Consider the following 11,426-nt stretch of genomic DNA (forward strand, 5'->3'; position numbering starts at 1 on the left):
GAAGGTCCCATCAAGTGCATTCGGTACTGTACGATAGTAATTTTGAAAAGTATGAGTGTTCGTGTAAGTTGTGGAACAGTCTAGGGATTTCTTGTAGTCATATATTTTGTGTGATGAAAGAGCTTGAGAAAGAGGAGTTGCTAACTCGGCTAGTGCTTCAGAGGTGTGTAAAGATGCAAACTCTTCCTTTTCAGTTGGTGCGGCTTCAATGATTGCTCCAAAAAAGTTGTTTCAGGTTCGTTATGGGTCATTGTATGTCGATGTTCTTTTTGGCTACCCAAGATGAAAACACGTACAAGAATTCTCTTGCTGAAGTGGCAAAACTGTTGAAGGAGATTGAGACAATGTGTCCCAAGGACAAAAGTGACCGAAGAGGGATAGTAGACAAGGAATACTGTGACATTTTGGATCCGACTATTGGAAAGTCGAAGGGTGCTCATAGAGGTAGCACAAACGTAAAGATGGGAAGGAGATGTAGAAAGTGCCTGGGGCTCGGCCACAACCAAACAAATTGTACCGCAAATGATAAAGGACTGGAATATTTTGTTATCATGTTTTGTTATTAATAGCCACCTTTAACAGAATAAAGTATATACAATGGTTGTAGTGTTTAAATTGTGATTTGAATAGATTATTAAGCATCAAACAAAAATATTGCTGTTGAAGAGATGTTTTGGATGGCATAATTGTATATTCATGTTTAAGATTTAGGGCCTTTTAATTTAACTTCCTGCTACTGCATATTTGGTAAGCTAAAATTGTCACTTATTGTGGAATGATTTTTCTTGCTGTAAGTGATGTGAATTATTTACTTATATATTTATTCATGCATTAGTGGACACTAGCTACCTTCATCAATTACCATGTTCTCTTTGTTAGATACAAGATGATTAATAACTATGAAGATGCAAGTTATAAGTCGATACTAAAAATTAGTTAACAACAATATATATGATGTCCCTGTTATTTAATTATAGTTATCTACTTGTCTTTGTTATCATAGAGGGTGTTCCCAAAATTTAGTGGAACAAAATTGTACATATTACTATATAAAATTTTTAATCTTATGGTACATAAACTACTCATACTGAGAAGTGTTGTGATTTGTGTGTGTCGTAGTTTTTCAGGGAGAAAGGACAACAAATAACCAGTTTCAGACTTCTGGTAAAAAAAGTTTGACGCAATTAGGTCTGGGATGAAGAAACACTGTTGTGATAAATTGAGGATTTTTTTAGTTGTAGACAAAACTTTGATACTTTTTTCATAAAAGATACTGATTAAACATGTAAGTGAAATTGTGGTTTCTAGTGAGTTATTTTATTTCTTTATTTATTGTGTTATACATTATGTTTTGATGTTCTACATTCAACTTATGAATAATGGTAATGAGATACTAAATGAGAAATTATGTAACATTCTACTATAATTCATGGAGTGTGAAAGTAGTAAGCATGGTAACCATGAGTTGTTTATGATATTTTCTATGTTTGCTTGATTGAATGGTAGTAAGCATTGGTCAATCAATAGATGTGATTTCTGATTTTCACTTTTAAAAGATGCTCATCCTTCAGATTACTTAGAGTGTAATGTCTTTGAATTTAGAGTTTACGAGTAAAGGTTTATGTCTTAGAATTTACAATTTTAAAGGGACTTTTGACTTCTCTCAGAAATTTGGTAGTACTTATTGAGGAAAAAAAGTAAAAACTATTTTTACTTGTAACAAATAGACCTTATTTTCCTTGCATATAAAGGATAAAGAAATAGAACGACTCAATTGAGATCAGAAGTAAAATTTAGTTGTTAATGTTTGCACTACCGTTTTGGACATTGTTTAAAAAATGCATCTTTGATGATATGAATTATATTTTAATTAAGTAAAACATACTTAAATTAATTCGATGATGAAGAAAAATTATAACTCTAGTTGTCAGTTAGGTCTAATTGCGATGAATTAAACACTTTGACTAAATAATTCTTGTACAGCAAAACCTCTAACATTCATATGAATATGAGATATCTTTATATGCAGTTGATTCTAGACTTAAAAAGTATTTAATTGTATTACTTATTTGCATCAACGCAAGTAACAAGAAGGACAATGCGGTAAATTATGAAATAGAAGAAATTAGCCATTCTTAATGTTGTGTTTCAAAGTTATATTAAAAATAACTTGATGAATGTATGAGGTCTGAAAAACATGGTTTAAGTCTAACATAGACATGCATATATATAATTTTTTTTTTGTACAAAAGTAGAGCACATCATCCGTACAGTAACTGAAAGGTGCTTATCTAGTCGAGCATCATCTGTAACTCCTGACACCATACCTATATCATTTATTCACAATGACAATTTGTTAATTGATGCCTATGAAAACTTTTATCAAAAATAAAGTATTTGTTGAACTCTGCTATGTTTAGAGACATTAGCATAGGATTATGGAGTTTAATTTATTGTTGATTTTGAACCATTTTGATATTCATATAGTGAAATTGATTAAGGTTTGACAAAATGTTACCTTCATAAGCTATACCTGTTATAGGCCAAACATATTCTATTAACATAACCTAATACTTCATTATTTTCATACTATTAGCATATAGAATTTAGAGTATAAAGTTTAAAATTTAGTTATTACCATCTAAAGTTAGCCAAACATTCACAACAAAATAAAGAAGCGTGTAATATTAACCTTTTGAAATATAAAATTTCTAAATTCAGTATCCATTCATTTTAAGCAAACTTATTACATAAAGAGTTTACTAACCTTTCTGATTTTTAATGTCATTTAAATTTACAAAGACAAAACTTTCTTCTTAATACTATCATTAAAAAAAAGTCAATTGAAAAATAAATATTACTTATAAATAGCGAAAAACGAAAACAATTTTATCTAACGTCTGATATGTCTATCAAGAATTATATAGCAAAACGCTATATTATACATATAGAAGCAACATTGATTATAACATGCTATTGATGAGGTAATTTAACACATATTTACAATTGAATATTTCTTTATATTTACAATTGAATATTTTTTTATATCATATGTGTTCCTTTTACAAATAAATATGATTCACGGAGTTATAACACATTGCGGCGTTATGAAATTCGTGCTCCTGAAAAAAATATTACAAATATTCATCATTACACACTTCAAATACATTAAGTTATGCTTATCTTATGATTATCATATACACAAAAAATTATTCTTCTAATCACCCAATATTAATTTTTCAAATTTTTATATGCTTCAGGGGTTGTAAACATTATAACACGATAAAAAAATATATTCATTTTCAACATGTAGCATTTCCAACAATAGTGGGTGATCTTAATGACATAAAAACCGTTGTGCATAGGAATGAAGAAAGGAATAATGACAGGAAAATGGTTCTAGATATACAGTCTCTTGAAGTGGTCAACCACCAGGGTGATTCAAATTGTACAAAGTGTTGGTATGATGATCAGAACACCGAAGAAATCATTCAAGAAACACAATTGGGCTTGCAGGGTAGGCTAGTAAATAAAGGGAAAAAGGAGAAAATGGGCTTGATGGTGGGTAATAACTATGTGGTGGTCTCTGAATCAAACTCTAGGCCTACGGTTCCACATGGTTTTGAAGACTTTGTTAACAATAACTCCTTACAAATAAAAAAAAAAGAAGAAATAATCTTTTTGCATGAAATGGGAGATGGTTAGAGCAGACCCTAAAAAACAAAGAAGCCTCTTTCAGCCCCAACTCTAAAAGAAAGAAGCTTTCTCCCTTCTAAGTTTGGAAAAAAATCAAAGAAAGTGCTATTGTTAATTAAATCACAAAAAAGAAAGAAGAAATGTGAGAATAGTGCTAAAGTAACGAGTCAAGGGAAGAGAGATCTCAAAATCACAAGAAAAAGGGGCATAGAAAATCAACATTCAGAAAATAGTGTTAGTGAAGAGAGTGACGCTGTGAGTAAGGTAACAAAAGCTTGGATCTTGGGATCACAATTGAACTAGAATTCAGTGACGAGGAAGAAGTTGTGATCTTCATCAGGAAGGATCTGAAGGGGAAAAATGTGATGGAAGATATTAAAGTCACTAATAGAACAAGAGGAAGAAAGAGAACCCAGAAAACAAAGGTAGGAGCTTCAAACCACAACCAATGATTTTATGTTGAAATTATAGAGGGTTAGGGAGTAAGGGAAATTTGTGAAAAAATTTAATTTGATAATAGTAGGTATTGTTGAAACAAAAACTGATAGTATCTCTGAGAATATGATAAAAAAGATGTAGGAAAATTCTGACTTTGATTGGGAACATTCTGGGGGTGAGGGGAGTAGTGGTGGTCTTGTGTGTATATGGGATAAAGAGATGTTTGAGGTAATTAGAAGAGATAAGGGTTATAGATAGATCTGTATTACTGGTATGCTGAGACAATTTGGTGGAGAAATTTCTGTTGCTCTTGTCTACGGAAATCATTCGATCAATGAAAGAAGAGAACTGTGGTATGATCTGTTGGCTTTAAAGAATAGCCTGATGAGACCCTTTATTGTATTAGGAGATTTTAATAAAGTATTATGCTTGAAAGAAAGGTGTAGCGGAAGAGAAAGTATAGCAGGGATGAGAGATTTTGGCAACTGGATTCAAGATATGAACCTGGTTGACCTTCTTCTCCAAGGAAAAAAAATTACTTGGAGGAGGGGAAGCCAGGACAGTAGGCTTGATAGGATTTGTGAGGATCCTAAATGGCTACAAAAGTTTCCAGAATCAAGAATTGAAGTGTTAAAATGTTCTAAGTCAGACCATGTACCTTTATGCCTGATGACGAATAGGTTATAATGGGACCCGAAACCTTTTCGCTCTCTTGACATTTGGTTCTCTAATCCAAAATTTTTACCAATGTTGGGGGAGGAATGGAGGGCATTAGGTGAGTTACCGATGCATGAGAAATTAAAGCTAATAAAGAAGAACATTTCAAAATGGAACAGAGAAGTATTTGGCAACATTGATGATAAAATCAAGAGGTTAGAAAGTGAAATTGCCAAAGTGGACGTCCTCTTAGAAGAAAACATCGAGGCATAAATAAACTTGAGTAGAAGGAAGGTGTTGGTAGGGCAGCTGGATATATGGTACAAACAGAAAGGAGAGTATTGGAAGCAAATGTCAAGGGAGAAATACATCAAAGAGGTAGACAAAAATACAAGATACTTTCATACCATGGCAACAATCAGAAGCAGAAAGAAGCTAATAAGGGAAATCAAGATCGGCAACAGACATTTCAAAGATCCGAGAAGGATTAAGAATGAAGCAAGAAAATTCTTCAAAAATCTCTATCACCAGGATAGGATGCCGGTTATAAGAGTCCAAGAAGGATTGGTTGCAAGATTATCCGAGGAGCAAGCAATGAAACTTGAGTCGATGCCATCTTATATTGAATTAAAAGAAGCTGTTTGGTCGTGTGGTTCTACCAAAGCACCCGGGCCTGACAGATTCAACATGTTCTTTGTGAAAAACTCTTAGGAGATCATTGGGATTGAGTTCATAGAATCTGTTTTGGACTTCTTCAGAATGGGATTTCTACATACGAACTTAAACATGACATGGGTGACTCTAGCCTCAAAGATAGATGTGCCAAAAGAAATGAAGGACTTCAGACCAATAAGCATGGTGGAAAGTGTATATAAGGTAATATTAAAGATTTTGGTCCTAAGAATGAAGAACGTAATGAGCTTCTTGGTAGGGGAAGTGCAATATGCTTTCATACAAGATAGACAGATTCTTGATGGTGCATTAATTGCGTCAGAAACAGTTTCTTGGTTGAAAAAAAGCAAGAAGAGTGGTGTAATCGTTAAGCTTGACTTCAAGAAATCATATGACACTGTTAGATGGTCATTCTTGGATCATGTTCTAAAAATTATGGGTTTTAGTGATATTTGGAGGAAATGGATTAATGAAATGCTCAATACAGTGGCCATGTCGATCATTGTAAATAGATCACCGATAGAGCCTTTTGCAATGGAGAGGGGTTTGCGTCAGGGCGATCCAATTTTGCTGTTCCTCTTTATTTTGGTGGCCGAGGTTTTGAATTAGATGTTTACAAGAGCAAGGGTAGGAAACATCTCAGGCCTAGAAGTTGGTAGAGATAAGGTGCTTCTATCGCATTTACAGTTTGCCGACGATACAATATTGTTTTGTCCGCCAAATAAAAAGGTTTTACGAAATTTCAAAGGGATACTAGCTGTTTTTGGGATGATGTCGGGACTAGTGATTAACTATCATAAGTCCATTCTCATTCCTATCAATGTGCCTGAGGACGTTGCATATGGTTTGGCAGAGGTCTTGAGCTGTCTGCTTGAGAGTCTACCAATCACTTATTTAGGTATTCCTCTGGGTGCGAATCCCAAGCATATTGAAACTTGGAAGCCAATCATTGAGAAGATGGAGAAGAAACTGTCTAATTGGAAGTCAGGGTTACTGTCTAGAGCGGGTAGGTTGATAATTATCAAATCGATAATAAATAATTTACCGATCTACTATCAGAGTTTATTCAAACTACCTAAGGCGGTGGCTAAGAAGATCATCTCCCTGCAATCAAAATTTTTTTGGGGTACAAAAGAAGGGCGAACAAAAGTACCAACTGTAGCATGGGACACTATACAGAAACCAAAAGAGCATGGAGGGCTTGGAGTGGGAGATATCACTATTAAAAATGCTGCTTTGTTGTTTAAATGATGGTGGAGATACTCAATAGAGGATAAGTCAATGTGGAAGAAAATCGTATTTTCGTGTAATGTGGTTCCTTTAGATGAATCGATCAATGAGCATAATGTACCTAAGTCTAGCGGACCATAGAAGGATATCATAGATGGAGTGAGAAGTAACCAACTGTGTAAAGATTTAAGCTCAACGAGCCTTGAAATGTGTGTTGGAAATAGTGAAAAATCAAAATTCTGGGATGACAAGTGGTTGGGTGATTTGAGGCTCAGAGAAAAATTTCCAAGGCTTTATTTGATTTCTGGCCAACAAGTAGAAACTATTGCTAACTGTGGTTTTTGGGACGGCTTTAGGTGGGTCTGGAACCTGAGATGGAGGAGAAGCTTTTTTTGAGTGGGAGCATAAACACTGTGAGAAATTACTAGTATTATTAAAAAAAACTTGTTTAAATGCAGGTACAGAAGATAAGCTCATTTGGAGTTGCTCCGAGGATGGAAGTTTCTCAGTTAGGTCTTTCATCACTTCAGTGGAGTCAAAAGCGTTGGGCTTTCCCGAAACACGCCATACTTTTGATAATATCTGGCGGGAAACAGTACCTCCGAGGGTGGAGATGATGGGATGGTTATTGATATTAGGCAAGCTCAACACGATGAAAAGGTTGTCCCAGATTAATGTGGTGGGTGCAAATGAGGTAACTTGTACTTTATGTGGTTTAGATGATGAGGATATAGATCACCTATTCATCCATTGTAACTATGTTTCTCGATTGTGGTATAAAGCTATGGTTATGGGGGGAATTATATGGGTTAAGCCAAAGGAGGTGAGAAGTTTCTTTGAATCTTGGTGTGAGCAAGAGGTGGTGAGAGTGGGAAGGAGAAGGTGGATACATTGTTGGTTTGTAATAGTATGGGTGATATGGAGGATTAGAAACCAATTTACTTTTGAAAGAAAGGATATATCGTGGGAGAATGCATGGGAGTTTATTATGCACCAGCTAAAAGAATGGGAACTCTTAACAAAAAAAGGAAGGAAGAGAAGTCAACTATTGTTCAATGGGCTACAATTAGTCTAGGACCGGTGGGAAACATTGAATATGAATTTTATTAGTGGATTTGTGCTGAATATGTGGCTTCAAAACAATGTATGACAGTGGGTGGCTATCTTGTGAATGCTGAGAATAATATTGTTGTGCTTTTATGTGAATTTTTGAATGCAGATTCTAGAGTTAATGACTTGGTGGAGTGCATTAAAACATCCGTGCAATTCGTGCTAGAGGAGTGTAGTGTAATTCTAAAGCGGGTGGTCTTCAAAACCAATGAAGCAATCTTAGTAAGGTGGGCCAAAGGACAAGGTGATAACTATTGGAGGCTGAATTTTAAAAGAAATAAACTGAAAAATTTTCTGCAAAGTTTCAGTAATATTAAGATTCTATATGCTTTACACAAGGAGCTCAAATTTATCAACAATTGAAAAAAAATGGTCAATAATCCGGATGAGAATAAGAAAGTTTTGTGGTGCTAATAAGATGGTACGTGATCACCAAAATGATTGTCATGAACAACTGTGGCATTGATAATAGGGATGTGGTCTTTTATACAGGGCTGAAAACGGAATATTGCTATAAAAGATGGAGACATCATTGCAAGAGTTATTGTAGCTCTAGTATTTAGTTGGAGAACTTTCTTTTATTTGGTGTTAATCCTTGTATTAGGTGTGATTTTTTTATATTTCGGACATTTTTATATTAGTAGTATTGTCCTATTCTTGATCATTATTTTTGATGGCAATGCCGAAAAAAATATGACTGAGATGTAGGATTTGTTTAGTGTCTTTTCTCCCCTTTTCGGGTCGAGTTTGTAACCCAACAATAAAAAAAACATGTAACATTTCCATAATTCTAACATGTAATTTAATTTATGAGAAATGCTAGAAGATCATTAGAGTTTATTGTTTTTGGATATCACTTATCCATTAACTCAATTTCTTTAATCTAGTTTATTTAGTCTAGTAATCTAATAATATATTTTATCACATACTTTTAAACATTAATGACTAGCTGACTAGCTAATGAATAAAAATAATAAATTCTAATGACCCTCTAACTTTCTCTCAATTTATTTATATACATAACTTAGCCTTACTTAAATCTAATACTTCTTACAACTACAACTTATTTAATACATTCATAGTAACATTATTTCATCAATTCTCATGTAATATACAACACAATTTAAATATAACATATTTATATGCTGAGTTTTAAATAAAATTTACATATGAACTCCCAACATACAAAAAAGAAAATAGTACATAATCAATCAGATTAACCACACATACAAATTTATTGCAGCAAATTGCTCGCACCAGCAGATTAACCACGCATTCAATTTTTTTGGGTTCGGACATAGCAGTATCATTTTAACCCAATTAACATTTTATTTCACACCACACGACCTCCCATTTTTTTTTTCCTTTTCCATTCTTTCACGGAAGACTCCATTTTTAACAACATATTTTATGAATTTTTCTATCATGACCTATCAAACACAACAAAATATTACCATACATACCCAAGTCTAAGCTATTTTATTTTTTTAAAAAACTATCCAACTTGCACCATCTAAGACTTCAGAAAGTCCACCTAAACAAAGAAACCTCTACTTCAACCTCATACGAATCACAATGGCTATAAGTTTTGTCGGATGGATTGCCAGTTGTCTTTATCTTTCTGCTATGTAACCAAATCAAAGGATTTAACTACGCCAATGTCGTTACCTCCAGATAGTTCGAGTTGCACCAAAGACAACAACAACTAGTCGACCTCGCCGATTAAAAAATCCGGCTTCATCAGTCAGTTCTGCTTGTCATAGTGAAATTTGCATTCTATTTCGGTGTCCAACCACCAACTATGGCAAAATTTACCCCCTTCAGCTATCCGTATCCAAACAACAATATTATCCCCAATACTAACCACTCAACAACATATTGTCAATCCATTTTGACTACAAATGCTCCAACAACAACTATTTTTCATCATGTTACTATGCACCACTAATCGGCTACCACTTCAGTCAAAGATACCCATTCAAGTAATTGACATTGCTAAGTTTGGAAATCTCTCTATTTACAGTCCAATTCCCGTAATAACAATCGAAAAATCACCATGTTTAACATATAAAACAAACATTAATCACTTCAACTCTTACTACACGTGTCATGTTTTTATTAGCTGGTCAACGCGTAACCACCACAAGCACAACCATCAGAGACGTAGCCTTTTAACTTTTTATCCATTTAACATCTTTCACAATAATGTTCTCAACACTCTATTGCTCTCCATGTAAACCTGATTAACAATTTAACACTTACTTTTCATTCCTTACATAACACCTCCTTAATACTGAAGTTTATTCAATTTCGTAGAATCAAATAAAAATAATTTAACCATACAAATTAAGAGAAAGTGACTCTCCTTTAAATTTTAATATCTTTGTCACATTCCTTATTTTCTTATTTATTTATATGTGTCATATCATGTGATCTTCTTTTTTCCTTTTATGCAAGGATAAAGTAGGTTAGGCTTCTTATTATAGACTATTTTTTAAGTGCTAAGTCTAATTTATTATTAAGTTAAATATAGTCTAACTTAAAATCTGTTAAAAAATCTATCATTATATGTTTTAAAAGAAAATTACAGTATGCAATATATTGAATTTAATGTCTATAGCAATATTTAAATTTTTAAAATATGTAAAATTATTAATAATAAATTATAACATTTAAAATATTCAAATTTCAGAATGAATTTTTAAATTATGACAAATTATTTATATATTCATTTATATCTTAATAGCTTTCAGATCTAAGTATAAATGTATTTTGTAATAGGCCAATAAACTGAATACAAATCAAGCATAGACTTCTAAGTTCTAATAGGTCACCTAATCTATTTTCACTCCTACTTTTGTGTGACAGGTAAAATCAAAATCCAAATCTATCGCTTCTTTTGTTCAATAATTGGAAGCCTTATTTAACCTAGTTGATTGTATGAGGTGGCTTAAGTAAACTACAAGTTTGAGGAAAGGGGCGTATGTATGTGGAGTTTGGTGGATGATATGATTGTAATTCATTCATCTTGTCTATCCACGCTCACTTCTTTTTTTGGCAGAGCCACTTCAGTGCAATTTATTTACACTCTTATTTATTACACTTTCAATCATCCCTTTTTTTTTGTTTGCCATACTTGAAACCTAGCTAACAGGATCATCATTACCCTGTAATATTTATTTATTTATTTATTGTTTTAGACCTGAAAGTATTCATTGCAAGCCATGCCATCCTTTTCTAAAAAAATATATTCATCGAACAATATTAAAAAAAAAAACAGTTTAATTTCTAAAATAGTTAAGGATCTCTCTTAAGTCTTAAGCGATGAAATAATATAGTGATTTCACATGATCAGTTTTTCTCCGAATCCTTGGTCTCACTCATAGTTTTTGCTTTTTTTGTTTTGTTCTCTCATTCAGTATTTTAGTGTGGACCAGAATAATTAAGTACAATACAAATTAAAAACACATTGATAATAAGTCACAAATCTTTTTTTATTTGTGATATTTCTGTTTTATTACTGTGTGCGGAAAAGCTGCTGATTGATTGTATAGGGAGGGAAAAAAAAGTATTCATCGAAAAATAACTTACATTTGTCATTTGTGTAGTTTTATTCAAAGAAA

The 11,426-nt window shown here is 33.0% G+C and overlaps 1 protein-coding gene across 1 annotated transcript; it reads left to right on the forward strand.

The window, feature by feature from the left end:
• The first annotated feature begins 5,577 nt into the window (after positions 1-5,577).
• On the forward strand, positions 5,578-6,072 carry LOC107493325 (secreted RxLR effector protein 78-like). The gene has a single exon (XM_016114425.1). It carries the CDS (start codon positions 5,578-5,580, stop codon positions 6,070-6,072), a length of 495 nt encoding a protein of 164 aa, XP_015969911.1.
• The last annotated feature ends 5,354 nt before the right edge of the window (positions 6,073-11,426 follow it).

The sequence above is a fragment of the Arachis duranensis genome, chromosome 6 (genome assembly GCF_000817695.3).
Source record: "Arachis duranensis cultivar V14167 chromosome 6, aradu.V14167.gnm2.J7QH, whole genome shotgun sequence".
NCBI classification, from domain to species: Eukaryota; Viridiplantae; Streptophyta; class Magnoliopsida; order Fabales; family Fabaceae; genus Arachis; species Arachis duranensis.

What these genes read in the sequence shown, in the direction of transcription:
- LOC107493325 (XM_016114425.1), top strand. Translation starts at nt 5,578, where the DNA reads ATGACATGGGTGACTCTAGCCTCAAAGATAGATGTGCCAAAAGAAATG.